The following is a 17053-nucleotide window of genomic DNA, read 5'->3' as shown; positions in this document are numbered from 1 at the left end:
ATGATAAAGATTTCCATCTGTCTGCTTTATATGCTTTGGTTATTTTCCCATTTTTTGTGGGGGAAAATATGAGAAAGTTTGTCAAATCTTAGAGTTCAGCAAAATGGGCACAGGGGGTTTGAACAATGGAGCCTAGAAGCAAGTACTTTTTTTTTAGGGTGGGTAGGAAAGAAAGAGCACATATAGGAGTGTCCATTTCTGAGGAAAACAAAACCAAAATGCTTTAGCTGATTTCTAGCAAATGACTACGTATTTATCACAGTTTCAAGACATAAAGTGAAGACATGGTTCTATATTTTAACTACTTTTTAAAGAAGGACATATTTTAATTGGGTTTTTTTTTAATAAAGCCCTGGATTTAAATTGCTTTAACTGCTTATTCAGAGCTAGCCCTAGACTGTACGGTACCCTAGGAAAGGCTAACTTCTGGAGCATCCCAGCACTAATAATTCCACTGAGTCACATGCGGGGGCCTAGTTTGCCCAGTGGCATGGCCGGCCCTGTGCTTATTACATTTTGTTTCATTGTGAGCCAGCTGGAGCATGCTGGAGCGAGCTGGAGCAGAGAGGTTTAAAATAAAGGATAGTTGAGGGCTTCTTTTACCTCAGAAGCCTATTCCCCAATCCTTGTTGTTTCAAAATACCATTTTTTTCCCTCTGCTTCTTTTGTTGTTTTGGCTGCTGCGATCTGAAGTTCTGGAGCATGCCTCTCCTTGGGGACAAAAGAGGAAAGCCAGATTTCTGTTGTTGGCAGCAAGACCCTCTTGAAGCTGGCTATGCTTGTAGCCGCCACCACCTCCTGTGGCAGTGAATTCCGCATGCTAATCACCCCTTTGGGTGAAGAAGTACTTCTTTTTATCCGTTTTAACCTGACTGCTCAGCAATTTCATCGAATGCCCACGAGTTCTTGTATTGTGAGAAAGGGAGAAAAGTACTTCTTTCTCTACTTTCTCCATCCCATGCATAATCTTGTAAACCTCTATCATGTCACCCCGCAGTCGAAGTTTCTCCAAGATAAGAACATAAGAACATAGGTGTGTATGGCCTAATATGCAAAGGAGCTCTTGCTAGAATTCCACCCCTGGGTACACCCACCCGCTGTGATCCACAAAACAGTTCCAGTGAAGTTCTTGGATCCAAGCCAGGGAAAGCGGATTAAACCCGTGCAGGCACTTCACCTTAATTGGGTAGTAATTTGGGTTACAAAGCCAGCCATATATGTGTCCCTTTATCTAGGCACAGGCAGATCTGTGAGCTCCAGAGAAGGCTACCTACCTGCTGAGGAACACAAGAGAACAAAGTGGCTCTGGCCCCATACAGAAGACAGGCTAAGGCTGCTTTAGAAAATAGCCATCTGATCTGAGAACCAAGGACTCAGCAGGGAATTTCCTTCTTCTGAGTCCTCACTCCTGTGGCTGGAGGTGCTCCCAAGGGCCATGTAGCAGGCAAGTTGCCTACTTGGGGAGGGCGTGGGAAGGAAACCCACATAACTGGCTCCTTCTGCTTCTAGGCAAAGGCAGGAGAGGTGGGGCCAGCAGGGATTTAAGAGTGACAAATCCAATGACAATAAAACTGCTCTCAATCCAACAGCACTTCCCAGGACGAAAACATTCACATGCGGGCGCCTGCGTTGCTTCCCTGCAGGGCATTGCTTCCCTGCAGGGCCGTGAGGCTTCTGAGTGCAGCGCTGTTTCTGCAGGCAGTTTCAGGTAGGGAAATACCTCCTCTCTGCGTGTGGCTGAAAAAACATATTTGGGGAATGGGCGCATGAGAGACCAAGCCGCATGTACGCACATCCACAATAGGAACGTACAAAGCTGCATAATACTGGGTCCATGTGGCTCAGTGTTTTCTGGTCCAGGAAACGATGGCTCTGGAAATTCTGAGGCAGATGATGGTTTTTCCTGAAATCCCTTTCATGGGAGATTGTTTGGGATTGAATTTGGGATCTTCTATATGCAGTGTTTTTTCTGTGATTGTGCCAGAATGTCTGTATGCGTGAAGCTGCTACATATTGCATTTGCATCGAATCATTGGTCCTTCTAGCAGAGTAGTATCTCTTCTGATCAGCAATGCTTCTCCAGGGGTCCTTCTCTTTCCCTGTGTTTATATGTCTATGTATTTTACCTGTTGTCCTGGAGGAAACAGGATGTCTTTCAAGTAGGACACCAAGTCGTTTTGCACATAAGGTGCACTGTCACTCTGGCAGGGTTACATGCTTCTAAACCCATAGACTCCACTGACTGTCAAAGAGGAGTAACTGTTTATGATATCACTGTAAGGGAGAAGTCCTTCACAGGTCTTCTTGGAAGTAAGTCCATTTCATTCAAGCTTTAAAATTAAAATTTTAAGCAACATACATAAAATGGAAACTCAGATAAAAATAGAATAGGAAAAAGAACATAGCAAATATGAGATAAGTAAGGGAATAGCTTGACTTTCATCAACAACTAAAGGTAAAGGTAGTCCCCTGTGCAAGCACCAGTTGTTTCTGACTCTGTACATCTCTGGTACAACATAATTTACTCTAATCATCCTCTCTAGAATTACCTTACTAAAATTTCTCCCTTATCTATAATCTATTTTTTCTCCTCTTAATATTTAAAACATTAAGCGATCACTTTGTGTTTTTTTCCAGTTCATGTAAAAAAGTCTATAAGGGGTTTCTAGTTAACCATAAATGTAGATAATGTCTTTTAGAACATAAGAACATAAGAGAAGCCATGTTAGATCAGGCCAATGGCACATCCAGTCCAACATTCTGTGTCACACAGCGGCCAAAATATATATATATATATATATATATATATATATATATATATACACACACACACACACACACACACTGTGGCTAATAGCCACTGATGGACCTCTGCTCCATATTTTTATCTAACCCCCTCTTGAAGGTGGCCATGCTTGTGGCCGCCACCACCTCCTGTGGCAGTGAATTCCACATGTTAATCACCCTTTGGGTGAAGAAGTACTTCCTTTTATCCGTTTTAACCTGTCTGCTCAGCAATTTCATCGAATGCCCACGAGTTCTTGTATTGTGAGAAAGGGAGAAAAGTACTTCTTTCTCTACTTTCTCCATCGCATGCATTATCTTGTAAACCTCTATCATGTCCCCCCTCAGTCGACGTTTCTCCAAGCTAAAGAGCCCCAAGCGTTTCAACCTTTCTTCATAGTGTGATCTGTGATTTTCTGTGATCACAGAATCATAGAATTGGAAGGGACCTCCAGGGACAGTCCATCCTCTGCACAATGCAGGAAATTCACAAATACCTCCCTCCCACACCCTTGATGACCCCTGCACCAAGCCCAGAAGACGGCAAGAAACCTCCAAGATCCCTGGCCAAACTGGCCTGGAGAAAAGAGAAGTGAGCTCGGCCATCTCTGTAAATTCCACCATCTTCACTAGCCATTCTTCCATTGTAGGCAATATTGGAAATTTCTGTTTCTGAGCGTATAATAATCTCACCGCTGCTGTCATATACAAAAACATATTTCCATGTGTTTTTTCTAACTGTCCCTTAGTCTCAGCATTCAACTTTTTTGTTGGTGATAGGATTATTCAACTTTTATTCAGCTTTTTTTGCTGCTGTTGTTGGGATTCATGCATATTGAGTGACACTCACAAATGAAATGTAACTGTGCAGTAGACAAGAGCTGTCGACTTTTGAACCCTTATAGATGTCCCCTTCCTGATTAGGATAGCTCAGGCTAGCCAGATCTCTCCAAATCACAGAGGCTAAGCAGGCTGTGAAGCTGGACCATAAGGAAGGCTGAGCGCAGAAGAATAGATGCTTTCAAGCTGTGATGCTGAAGAAGAATCTTGAGAGTCCCTTGGACTGCAAGAAGATCAAAGCAGTCAGTCCTAAGGGAAATCAACCCAGACTGTTCCCTGAAAGGTCAGATGATGAAGCTGAAGCTCAAATACTTTGGCCACCCAATGAGAAGGGAGCACTCCCTGGAGAAGATCCTGATGCTGGGAAAGACAGAAGGAAAAAGAAGAAGAGGACGGCAAAAGATGAGATGGCTGGACAGCGTTACTGATGTAACAAACACGAATTTGAGTAGGCTTCGGAGGATGGTGGAAGACAGGAGGGCCTGGCGTGACTTTGTCCATGGAGTCACAAAGAGTCGGACTTGACTGTGCGACTGAACAACAACAACAACAAAAACCCCAGGGCACTCCTATATAGAATTACTCAGGTTCTAAGCCTACTGACTGCAGTCATGCTGCATGTGATTGCATTGCCAGTGAGTTCCATACCCTCCACCAACCAATCCTCAGTTTCTCTTCTTGAGCACCAGTTCCAAAACCCACTAAGAGGTTAAGCTGCTCCTGTTCAGCAATGGGACTCTGCAAGGTGTGGTTGAAGCTCAAGGTGTGGCTGAAACTGTCTCTAATGTTGGCTGTTTGTTTTTCTCCCCAGTGGCTACACAGGATGAAAGGATCATTGGTGGGCAGGACTGTGAAAAGCACGGTCAGCCCTACCAGGTCATCCTATCCAACAGCCGGAAAAATGGGCCAGATGTCCAGTGCGGAGCAGTTCTGATAGAGAAGAACTGGGTACTTACTGCTGCCCACTGTGATACCCAAGGGTAAGGAAACTACAGGCAACTGGGTATGGGGTTGGAACATCAAATTGTTTCTGGATTCCCAGCTTTCTAGGCATCCATTAGGTTGAGGAACATTAACTGTTTCTGGATTTCCAGTTTCTGAGCATTTATGAGACGGATGTACATCATTTATTTCTGGATTCCCAGTTTTTTAAAGCATCCATTAGGTAGCTGAGCATTTGTCATTCCTGGGTTCCCTGTGCACTTATGAGATTGATGAGCATCAATTGCTTCTGGATCCCCAGTGTCCATTGTGTTAATGAATATCTGTTGTTCCTGAGCTTCCAGTTTTCTGAACATCTGACAGACTGATACCAATTTTTGTTTCTGGATTCCTGGTATCCTTTGGCTTGATGAGAATTGGTAGCTACTAAATTCTTAGCCTTTTGAACATTAACTGGGTTACTACGCATGGGTGTTTTCACAGCTTGATGGGAGTTCTCAAAAAAGATTTTAATTGATGCCATCTTGCATAAATCTACCTCTGAATCAAAGGAGGACTCTGGACAATAAAGCATACTTTGTTTTTAGATGTTGCATATAGATAACTCCATGTCAGAAGAGGCATTCACACCTGTGTGAGAGAAATGGAACTCCTCTTCTAAGAGAGCTTACTTAGAGTTGAAAAGCTATTGTTGTTGTTTTTTTAATTGCCCAATAAATCAGAGGCACCTTTTAATACATCAGGAATCAATGGATTGACTTAATGGATTAACCTATTCATAGATGAAACATGGCAGCTCTCGTTTTGAGCTCTGTACTTTTGCATTTTATTGTGAAATGCAACACTTGGGAAAATAGTTCTATGATTCTTTTATCTGTTCCCATGTCATTGTCAACAGGGCTTCTTTTTGTAGCAGGAACCCCTTTGCATATTAGGTCATATCCCCTGATGTAGCCAATCCTCCAAGAGCTTACAGGGCTCTTAGTACAGGGCCTACTGTAAACTCCAGGAGGATTGGCTACATCAGGGGTGTGTGGCCTAATATGCAAAGGAGTTCCAGCTACAAAAAAAGCCCTGATTGTCAGGATCTCATCAGCTAAATGTAAAGACTAATGATGTACACTGTTTTTACCCAGTTTCTCATTGCTTAAAATTCCCTTTTGTTCTGCAGAGACATTCACACACGGATGGGAGATTACAGCCTGAGAGCCAATGAGGGGTCGGAGCAATGCATCACGTCAGCACAGAAATTCCCACACCCGGGCTATAACCCCACTACTCACGACAACGACATCATGTTGATACGGCTGCGCAATCCCGCCAACATCAATGAATTTGTCAGGCCCATTGGACTGGCTACTGAATGTGCTGCCCCTAATACCCGATGCCTGGTGTCTGGCTGGGGCACCGTTGAGTCCCCACAATGTACAGTAATGCTTTCCAAATATATACAATGTATGAGACAGGGGTGTCCATTGGCAGAAGTCAACGAGACAAAGAATGGCTGTGACCAACTCTTGCTATCTCCATCTTAACTTCTCTGAGTTCCACAAGTTATCCTGTTCCCCTTTTACTTTCTCACTTTTGTTCCCCCTCTGCCTTTCACTCAGATTCCTAAATGTCATGAATGCACCAGGGCTTCTTTGTAGCAGGAGCTCCTTTGCATATTAGGCCACACACCCCTGATGTCGCCAATTCTCCTTACAGTAGGCCCTGTACTAAGAATATGCAAAGGAGTTCCTGCTACAAAAAAAGCCCCGGAATGCTCTATCTCTGATTCCCTCCTCTCTTGTATTCTGTCATGTGCTCCAGCTTCTCTGAGGGTTCCCCCTTTCCTGATATTTTGAACTCTGGAAGATATTTTGTAGTGCTGATGATGAGTTCACATGCAAATTCTTGGGGGCTTTTCAGAGGAGTGGCCTGGGAAGTGAAAATGGCCCTGGAGCAAACCCGGTTGACCAGTTCTTCAGGGCTACTTAGCTCAGTGAGGCCACCAATAGCATGAGCTCACCCATTGCATTCTTCCCCCAAACTGGCAGCAGTGCAGGAAGAGACAATTGGTGAGCTAACATTAATTGTCATTACTGGTGAAGGGTCTGAACCCTGAGGCAGTGGCAAAGTTTCTGGGGCTTGGCTCTGCTTACATCTGACCACCAATGGCCCTCAAGGGCATTGGCCCACTGGGAAATTTTCCTGTAAGTCAAATGGCCAGTCTGCCCTGGCTTTTCAAAATTCATACACTTTTACTTCTACATTCCTTTCTTTTCCATACCCTTCCCCCCCCCCCACTCTGAAGTTAATAGCAAAGGGAGGGGGTGGTAAATAGGGAAAGCAGAGGGGTAGCTCCTTCTCTGAGCATCATGGCCTCAAACCAACTCACCACCACCACTCCAATGGCTGTTCCAGAACCTTTCATAAAGTATAGCTGAAATATAGCTCCTTCCTTCCTTCCTTCCTTCCTTCCTTCCTTCCTTCCTTCCTTCCTTCCTTCCTTCCTTCCTTCCTTCCTTCCTTCCTTCCTTCCTTCCTTCCTTCCTTCCTCCCTCCCTCCCTCCCTCCCTCCCTCTCAGGATGAACAGTTTGATACCCAAAGTTACCTAGCTGGCCACATAAAATGACCCTTAACCCAGGCTCCTTGAGAACAGAGAAGAGAGTAAGACCACCCCCTGCCTCTGTCCAGGAAAACAGCAAGCCTGCCACAATGGAATGTAGGATTACCAACCTCCAGGTGGGGCCTGGAGCTCTTCTGGAAATTACAGCTGATCTCCAGACTACAGAGATCAGTCCCTCTAGAGAAAATGGACGCTTCAGAGGGTGGACTGTATGGCATCACATCCCTACTGAATGCCTTCCCAAACTCTGCCTTCCCCAGAATTCACCCTCAAATTTCTGGGACTTTGCCAACCTCTGGAGTTGGCACCACTAGGGTAATGGTGGCTTTACTCCTTTCAGCTGGGATTCCTCCAGGCAGCCTGGCAATCCCACTCTTTCCCCCGAGCTGCTTTGCCTCATGCTAAGGAGAGAGTGAGAAAGTAGAGAGGGAAGCCCTTCCTGTTGTTCTGGATGCAAAAGGGCTAGCTAAGAGCCAATCAGGATGGAGAGAGACAACCCTATGTTTCTAAGAGAGCCACTCTGATGGTAGATGGTGAAGAGTGGTAGACTTTAATCTGGAGAACCAGGTTTGATTCCCCACTCCTCCACAAGCAGCTGCTGGGTGACCTTGGGTCAGTCACAGTTCTCTTGGAGTTCTATCAGCCCTACCTACCTCACAGGGTATCTGTTGTGGGGAGAGGAAGGGAAGGAGTTTGCAAACCGCTCTGAGTCTCCAAGTGAAGAGTCTCCAACTCCTCCTCCTCCTTCTAGCAATTGCGTCATTTGAAAGGTTATACCATAATTCTATATAGAATATTCATAGCTTAACTTATTGTATGTGTGGAAATTTGTTGGGGTGGTACACCAACAGGGCATACTGTGGTCATGCAGCTCTTTGAGTTGCCAGTAATTACAAATCTGTTTTTTTGCAAGCCACGAGGACCACAACCTTCATTCACCTGTGAATTATCACTGTTCTTTGTTTGCAGCAGAGTTTCCCGACATCCTGCAGTGTGCAGAGGTCTACACAATGTCCAACGAAGAGTGCCAACGGGCCTATCCTAATATGATCACTGGCAACATGCTGTGTGCTGGTGTCAGGAAAGGAGGGGTCGACTCCTGTCAGGTAAAAGATCTTCTACTGGTGATTTCCCCTCCCCATACCATGTAAGGAGATGCCTTCGGGAACTGCAGCTCACAATGCATTTGGACGTGATGCTCCATGCCACCAAACGCATGGAACACTTCTGCATTCAGATGAGACAGTCACAACCAAAAGGCAATTTTGCACAAGGAAGCTGAGCGTGTTCTGTGCATGTTTGTTGCTGGTGCTAACTGTCACAAACACTTCTTCTGAACTGACAATCCAGCACTGCCAAGTTGAAGCCAATAGATCTGGCTCTCTCATGGTTCCTTTGCAGGGATCCAGTTTGGTGTAGTGGTTAAGTGTGCGGACTCTTACCTGAGAGAACCAGGTTTGATTCCCCACTTATCCACTTGCATTTGCTGGAATTGCCCTGGGTCAGCCATAGCTCTTGCAGAGTTGTCCTTGAAAGGGCAGCTTCTGTGAGAGCTCTCTCAACCCTACCCATCTCACAGGGTTTCTGTTGTGGGGGAAGAAGATAAGGGAGATTGTAAGCCACTCTGAGACTCTGATTCAGAGAGAAGGGCGGGGTATAAATCTACAGTCTTCTTCTACAGTCTTCTTCTTGGCTGGATGCATAGGGCCCTCTTGTATGAAGCTGCCCTCAGTTTTGAGGTCCACATGGTTACTTATGCCATGCCATAGGCGTAAAGTACACGGGGGGCTCCAGCCCCCCCCCCCGGATTTTCCCACCCGGGGCTAAGCCCCCACCAAGCAATCAACACAGGATTTGGGGCTTCAAAGGACTTCAAAGGCTGTGTGTGATTTTCCCTCTGAGCTTCAAAGTCAGTGAATGACTTTATGAATGACTTAATGACTTTACAACCCAAGCTCAGCTCCTTAGAAATGCTAATTTTGCTTCCTGTCAATCTTCAGCTACAGACATCCTTCAATACAAAAAGAAGTCACAGCCCTCATATCCCAAATTAGCTGAGGCTGCTGTGCAGAGGAAGACAGTGGCAAACCACTTCTGCTTGTCTCTTGCCTTGAAAGTCTCATGAACCAATCAGCCTTGGATAGGGCAGCAATTGTCAAGATAATAGTGACACTCCTTCCCCCTCCACTTTTAATGCACCGACAGTCAGGCTGCAGGCTCTCTTTGGTGGTGGATTCAAAATACTTACTTGGTTCCAATTTACATTTGGGGGGAAAGTGAGATTGAGTGTGGCCATGAAGATTAGAGGCTTTTAAGAACAAAATCTGAGGTCAGTGGCACCTTTAAGAACCAACCAAGTTTTAATCTGGGCATCAGCTTTTGTGTGCATGTACACTGTTTCCACACACACTTATTTTATTCGACATGAGCCCTTTTTTGCTATTAATCATTGATCCTATTTATTGTTTTGCTGCTGTTGGCTTTGTGATGCGAGCCATCCTGTGCCCATTTTTTGGGCAGGGCAGGATATGTGGAATACATGAAATGAAATGAAAGTTTGATTTCTGAGTATAAGTGAAAACTGAATGATTTAGGTGTCAAGCCCTGGTATCAGCAGCAGCTGTAAACTGTAGCATATACTGAACCCAACATATAGTTGGTAACAGCCAGTTTGGTGCAGTAGTTAAGTGCATGGACTATTATCTGGGAGAACCGGGTTTGATTCCCCACTCTTCCACTTGCAGCTGCTGGAATGGCCTTGGGTCAGTCATAGCTCTCATAGGAGTTGTCCTTGAAAAGGCAGCTGCTCTAAGAGCTCTCTTAGCCCAACCTACCTCACAGGGTGTCTGTTGGGGGCGGGGAGAGGTAAAGGAGATTGTGCTTCAGGGTCATCAGAAAACTACAGGGGGGGAAGGGAAATGTTCCCCTAAAGCTTTTCTGTATTGCCTTTCACTGTCAAATTTGTGACTGTTAGTTTGTCCTATGCACATGATATGATGATATTGGATTTATATCCCGCCCTCCACTCCGAAGAGTCTCAGAGCGGCTCACAATCTCCTTTATCTTCCTCCCCCACAACAGACACCCTGTGAGGTGGGTGGGGCTGGAGAGGGCTCTCACAGCAGCTGCCCTTTCAAGGACAACCTCTGCCAGAGCTATGGCTGACCCAAGGCCATTTCAGCAGGTGCAAGTGGAGGAGTGGGGAATCAAACCCGGTTCTCCCAGATAAGAGTCCGCACACTTAACCACTACACCAAACTGGCTCTGATATGTTTATTTGCAGATCTTAAAGTGACTATTCTAAAAGTGAATTTCAAAAACAGGACACAGCAAGAGACCTCTGAGATACCACTGGCCAACTCCCACCTTTTTCTGGATTTGGCCCGGTCCATGGGCATTGTTGGGGGGGGTGCTCCCTAAATTTATGGGGAGGGAGCTTCTCCATAAATTCATAGGTAGCGATAATAGAGGCCCCTCCCTGCGATGTCACTGGCTCCTCCCTATGATGTCACTGGATCAAATGTCTCTAGCTGGGCCCCAGCCCCACCCCTCGGGAAATTGAAAAGTCTATGCCCCTGCGCCATGCAGGCCAAAATTTAAAAAGTGCAAAGTTCCAAAAGTTTACAGTCTTCCCAGGGATGAAGCCCTATTGACTAAAATGGGAGTTACTTTTGAGTAGATCTGCTTTAGGCTTGCTCCCTTACCGTGTCAGGCTAAGCAGAGATATTACACCTTCTAAACCCTGTAGGCTTAGAAGGGTGTGACTGTGTAGGACTGCATCCAGAAGGGATTCCCTACTGCGCAGAAAGATTTCAGGCACTAATCATAATTTGAGAGGAGAACTTCACTCCCCCAGGACTGCTGATGTCATCTGCAAGGTAGCTGCTGTACATATACATTTATGTATCGCTAATTTGATCTCCATCTCACCTTTCTTACATCGTGGAAGTTTCAGGCAGTGTATCCTGACCTGGATGACCCAGGCTAGCCTGATCTCATCAGATCTTGAAAGCTAAGCAGGGTCAGCCTTGGTCAGTACTTGGGTGGAAGACCATCAAAGAAGTCCAGGGTCACTGCAAAGAAGCAAACAATGGCAAACCATCTCTGTTCAACTCGGAAACACTATGGAATTGCCATATGTTGGCTGCAGATTGATGGTATTTTACACAGAGAAAGTTCCCAGCAGGTTTCCTGTGGGCTGGAGAGCACACCACTTCAAAGCTTTGTGGAAAACCCACCTTGTTTCTTACCAAAACTACTGGGCTGATTCCACACTAACCTTGCTCCGTGCCAGGCTTCCATTTCTCTCCAGAGCAAGCTAGTGATCTTGCACCAGCTGCTCCATGCCGCCATTTTGTGCTGGGGCAACTCGCAATTTGCTGCACTGCAACGTAAACCTGTTTTTTCAGGTTTACACTGCAGCGCGGCAAATCACAGGTTGCCCCGGCACAAAATGGTGACATGGAGCAGCTGGTGCAAGATCACTAGCTTGCTCTGGAGAGAAATGGAAATCTGGCACGGAGCAATAGTGCAGAATCAGCCCAAAACCAGCATCTTTCTTTTCAGCAGCATCAATAAAGCAAATTGGTCCTGCCTCCTTGGAATGTGAACCACAGCCTCAATACAACCATTCATGCACTGCTTGTTTGTTCCACAGTCTGATTAGGAAGGGGGAAGTAGGGGACCACTGACAAGCACAGCTGCATTACTCACTGATCGGAGATTCTGAGGCTGCTTCCGAACATGGCAGTGGCTGTCCTGATAACGCTCATGGTTGCTGCACATCAAGAGTCCACATAGTCACTGCCGACTTAGCATGACCCCCTAGCCACCACCAGTGTTCCTTCTAGGCTGTTTGATCCAGGTGGGCAGCCGTGTTGTTCTGAAGCAATAGAACAGAGTAGACGTCCAGTAGCACCTTTATGACCAACAAAGTTGTATTCAGAATGCAAGCTTTCCTATGCACGCAGACTTCATCAAACAATGGAATGGGGTACAGTGAGCAGAGCTGCATATAGCTGGTGGGCAGTGGTTAAGAATGCAAAGTGGTACAAAGAATCCAGTGACAAAATAATGAAATTAACAAACTGAAAGAACATTTGGTCTGGATAGCATTTGCGTGAGAAACCACTGCCCACCTGCTATATGTAGCTCTGTTCATTGTACCCCATTCCATTGTCTGATGAAGTATGCAGGCGTACGAACGCTTACATTCTGAATAAAACTTTGTTGGTCTTAAAGGTGCTTCTGGACTCCTACTTCCTTCTAGGCTGTGTGCATGAGCAGCTGCTCATTAACGCAGGAAGCCCTGCTCAGCAGCAGTGTGGAATCACACAGGGTCTTACACTGCCCGTTGCCCATTTTAGGAATAAAAAGTTTAAAAGGTGAAGGTAAAGGTGCTACTGGACTTCCTGTGCAAGCACCAGTCGTTTCCGACTCTGGGGTGACGTCATATCACGACGTTTTCACGGCAGATTTTTTTATGGGGTGGCTTGCCATTGCCTTCCCCAGTCATCTGCACTTTCCCCCCCAGCAAACTGGGTATGCATTTTACTAACTTCAGAAGGATGGAAGGCTGAGTCAACCTTGAGCTGGGTACCTGAACCCAGCTTCTGCCGGGATTGAACTCAAGTCATGAGCAGAGAGCTTAAGGCTGCAGTAGTGCAGCTTTACCACTCTGCACCCCGGGGCTTCTATTTTAAAATTACATCAGGTATATTCTGTTCAGGATGTGAACTGCTTTGCTCAGTAGCAGGGGTGGGAAATTAGAGGGGACATTGGCTTTTCCATTCCATCAGTAGGGGTTTCACCACCGAGTCTTAAAAAACAAAGCATGTAATGACTATAGCATTATCAGTCTTGGAGTGGTATTTCACCAACAAGCTGATGACACCCAACAATATTTCTGATTCAGCAGCTGTCCCTCTGCTCTTAGGGTTAGATCCAACCAGCATTTCTGTGGAGGAAGAAGGGGAGGACGGGCCCCCCTTTACCCCTTACAAAGACTACCTTGGAGATCACAGGACAACAGTCGTGTAGGATGGTAGTCATTGTAAGGAGGAGAACTGAATGAGATTTAGCAAAAATAAAGACTAATTAAAAAAGAAAAACCCTGATTGGATCTAACCTTATTCAGAAGCTCCTGAGATTTCACCAAGAATTGCCCATACATTTTTCAAGACATCTTTTAATTATAACGGTAAGAAACCTGCTTAAAAAAAAAATTCAAAAGACATTATTAGAAACCTGCATTTAATAGCCTTGTGCTGCTTTCTTCCCATGCACTCATATGGAATTATGGCACATTAGAAGTCTACACGTGATGTGTGGATAATCGTATCAGGTTCTGCTATAAGTGAAGGGCAATAAATCAAGGTATGCGCTGGTCACGCATTGTTGAGTTGAGTGCTTGATCCAGCTCCATGGTTCACTTGGCATTGGACTGAACACCTGTAATTGTCATCCCAAAATGTGGCCTCACCTGATGCTAATGTCACTTCTCCTTCTCTCTGCAGGGTGACTCTGGTGGACCTTTGGTGTGTAACAATAGACTTCAAGGCATCGTCTCTTGGGGCATGCAGATCTGTGCACAGAAAGGGGTGCCCGGAGTGTATACCAACATCTGCAGATTCACGCAGTGGATTCAGGACACTATACAAAGGAACTCGTTTAATCGTGATGCGAGCTGGTGCTAGTGAGAAGGGAGATGGCCTTGCTGGCACCCATGATCTCGAAATAAATTATATGAAATAGAGCAGGGGGTGTTGAACTCATTTGTTATGAGGGCCAGATCTGACATAAATGAGACCTTGTCAGGCTGGGCCATGTCGGGCCGGGCCACGTATGTACCTATTTAAGATTAGGTAGAAGAGATATAAAATTTATAAAGGATACAAACAAACACAATTAAATATTTTTTTTAAAAAAAAACCCTTAAAACATGCTTAAAACATCAGCACTTGGTAGTCGTAAAAGTGCTTTCTTTGTATTTCTCCCATGGGATCTGGGGAACTGGGCAAAGAAAGCTCTCCCCCTCCTTCCTCCCCAAGGGAGGAAGAGCCTCAGCCAATGGAGAAAATGGAGGTTTTGCTCTGTAGCTCCTGTGCAATTGAGCTAGCCTGGCAAAGCAAGCTGGGGAGGAGCCTCAGCCAATGGAGAAAAATAGAGGTTTTGCTCTATAGCTCCTGTGCAATTGAGCTACCCTGGCAAAGCAAGCTGTAATGCAGAAGGAAGCAAGAGAGAGGGAGAAAGAAGCAGCCAACTGCCAGTTGCTCGGGAGCCTGATAGGAGCCCTCTGGGGGCCTGATATGGCTCTTGGGTCACGTCTGACACCCCTGAAATAGAATTTTCTTTCATCACCTCCATTCTACCAATTGTGAGGGCAATCGTGCTACAGCATTTTACTCTTTTAAAACCATGGCTATTGTCTTGCCTGCTCAGTCAGGGCTATGTGACCCACATGAGGTAGCATTTAAGGGGAGGGAAGGTGCAAACACAAAGTGCAAACACTTGCCTCTAAGTAATAGGATGTCTCTACATATTACAAACACCTTGTCTCTCCCATGAGTTCTTTGTATCAGATGTGCAATGGCGGTTTTGTATCACATGAATGCAAGCTGGCTGTCTTCTGCTCACAACCACAGTGTGTGGGGAGAATAGGATTGCCAAGTCTGTACTTGAAAATAACTGGAGACTTTGGGGGTGGAACCAGGAGAGTGCAGGGTTTGGGGAGGGGAGGGGCCTCAACATGGTACAATGCTATAAAGTCCACCCTTCAAAGCAGTAATTTTTTACAGGGGAGCTGATCTCTGCCAGCTGGAGATAAGTTGTAAAAGTAGGAGATCTCCAGGCCCCACCTGGAGGCTGGCAACCCTATGGGAGAGGCAGCTTCAGCTTTCCCTTCTGTATTGTAGCTGCGTCCTCAAATGCCCATGTGGAGCTTTTATTAGCATCATTGTAGAAATTACATGTGGCCATGTCAGTAATGTGATTTTTCAGCCCGCATAAAGTTTCAAACCCTGAACCAGAAAAAGGTAGGAAATTCGAGGAAAGTGCCTAGGAGGGTGAGGTTTCAGGGGATGCGACATCATAACCTCTGTGACACTCTAGGACTTTCTCCCAATCTCTATGGTTGAGAGTCTGGGAAAAATCCCAAGTGATGCGATATCAATTCCAGGCCAAAGTATTGAGAATGCAACTTCACTTCCAGGAGATGTTCTAGAACTCCCTACAATCTCTATGATCTTTAGTACAGAGGTTAGAGGAATTCCTGGAGTGTCATCATCAACACTATCCCCCCTTCATTTTTTTTTCTTTCCCTCCTCATTGAAAACAAGGGATTGAGGGCATGGGCAAATGGTAGAGCCTAGCTCGATGGGGTGCTGGGAATTAATAGGACCAAAGTATAGACATGCAGCAGAAAGAAGTGGTAGAACACTGAGTGGCTAGAATGGAGTGCCAGCACAACAATAGAAGAGTGAGGATAGCATCTTTCACCTTGCAGCATTAGTTTTCTATTTTCAAGGAGTTAAGGTGGTTTCCTTTGGAGATGGAATATTCAGAGCTATTATCCACCCCCTGTTGTCTGTAGTGGCTTTTCACAACTAATAGATAAAGACTGCCTCTAATAAATATCTCTAGGGCCGTTTTCGCACTAGCCTTTGCTCCGGCGTAGCGCCCCATTTACCTCCGGATCTTTTCCTGGATTTCGCACCTGTTGCTCCGGCGCCACGCTTTGCTCCGGCGCTTCAGGGGTTTTACACCGGAGTATGTTTTTCAGCATGCTGCCGGAGTTTTTGAAAACCTCCGGATCCACACCGGATCCACTCCGCGGACTTTGCAGTGGGAAATCCATCCACGCCGGATCGACTGCTGTGTGGGCGGCACCCTCTCCCTTTCCGTCCTCCCACCCCATCCACCCCCTTGGCCAATCATCAGCCTTTCGCGGCGCTTCCCCAAAGTGCCGGCACGGCCATTTTTTTTTTTAACTTCACAATTTTGCGTAATAGCGATATTTCGAAATTAACAAATAGAAAAAAAAAACCCTCCTGGAATAGCCTCTTCAATTGGTTTCGTCAGATTTTTTATTATTATTATTATTGACTTTAGTTGCGTCATTTCATATTTAGTTGCGTCACTTCATATTTCTTGCGTAATTGGGGGGGGGGGGCGGTGAGATGCTTCCCCCTCCTTCTCGGGCTTCTTCTGGGCGCGAGTTAATTACAAAGGGGGGGGGGAGAGAAAGAATTGCAAGAAGCGACGAGGGCAATTCCCGAGGTGATCCCGCGGGCTGTTTGGCCCCGCCAGGACAGGGCACCGAGGCGTCTGCTTGGTCGACTTGTTTGGGTTTCCTGCGCAGAAGGAGACCGAACAAGGCGGGGAGAGAAGGGTGCGTGGGGTGGGGTGGGGGCATACAGTAAACAAAGAGGAGCTGGATGCCCCACCGACGTGCCCGGGGAGCCGCACTGTGCCTTCGCTCTTTGCCCGGCACCATCCCAAACTCGGTCTGCCGGTGCGCCTTCTGGGTTTGAGGTGCTCCCCCCCCGCCGCAGCCCCGCCACAAGTAAAGTTTGTTTCCAAGCAGGAAAGGGAGCTGCATCTCCCTCGGGGCCGGCTGCGCTCTGGAGCCCCCTTTTCTTTCCAGCCAGTCCGGGGGGGCTGTCCCAAAACGCTGCAGGGCCCCGAAGCTGCGTCTGCCTAGAGGCGCGCCGAGCGCTTCTCCTGCAGGCCGGGCGCCCTCGGGGAACCGCGGAAGGGAGCCGGGCGGGCGGGCTGTGCAGGCGCTGCTTTCCCCGTTGACCTCCCGCCGCTTGCCGTCTCCTTTGCGGTGCGTCTGCGAGAGGAGCCCGGCTGCGGCGGCTTCCTCCTGGCGCGCC

At 46.6% G+C, this 17053-nt stretch overlaps 1 protein-coding gene across 1 annotated transcript; it reads left to right on the top strand.

The window, feature by feature from the left end:
* The first annotated feature begins 1567 nt into the window (after positions 1-1567).
* Positions 1568-13932, top strand: LOC132586302 (trypsin-like). The gene is made up of 5 exons (XM_060258323.1): positions 1568-1708; positions 4436-4604; positions 5738-5991; positions 8148-8284; positions 13694-13932. Exons 1-5 carry the CDS (start codon positions 1615-1617, stop codon positions 13871-13873), a joined length of 834 nt encoding a protein of 277 aa, XP_060114306.1. The 5' UTR covers positions 1568-1614; the 3' UTR covers positions 13874-13932.
* Positions 13933-17053: the final 3121 nt, after the last annotated feature.

The sequence above is a fragment of the Heteronotia binoei genome, chromosome 17 (genome assembly GCF_032191835.1).
Source record: "Heteronotia binoei isolate CCM8104 ecotype False Entrance Well chromosome 17, APGP_CSIRO_Hbin_v1, whole genome shotgun sequence".
NCBI lineage: Eukaryota > Metazoa > Chordata > Lepidosauria > Squamata > Gekkonidae > Heteronotia > Heteronotia binoei.
The sequence above is the reverse complement of the archived record's forward strand: the minus strand, read 5'-3'. Positions and strand labels throughout refer to the sequence as shown.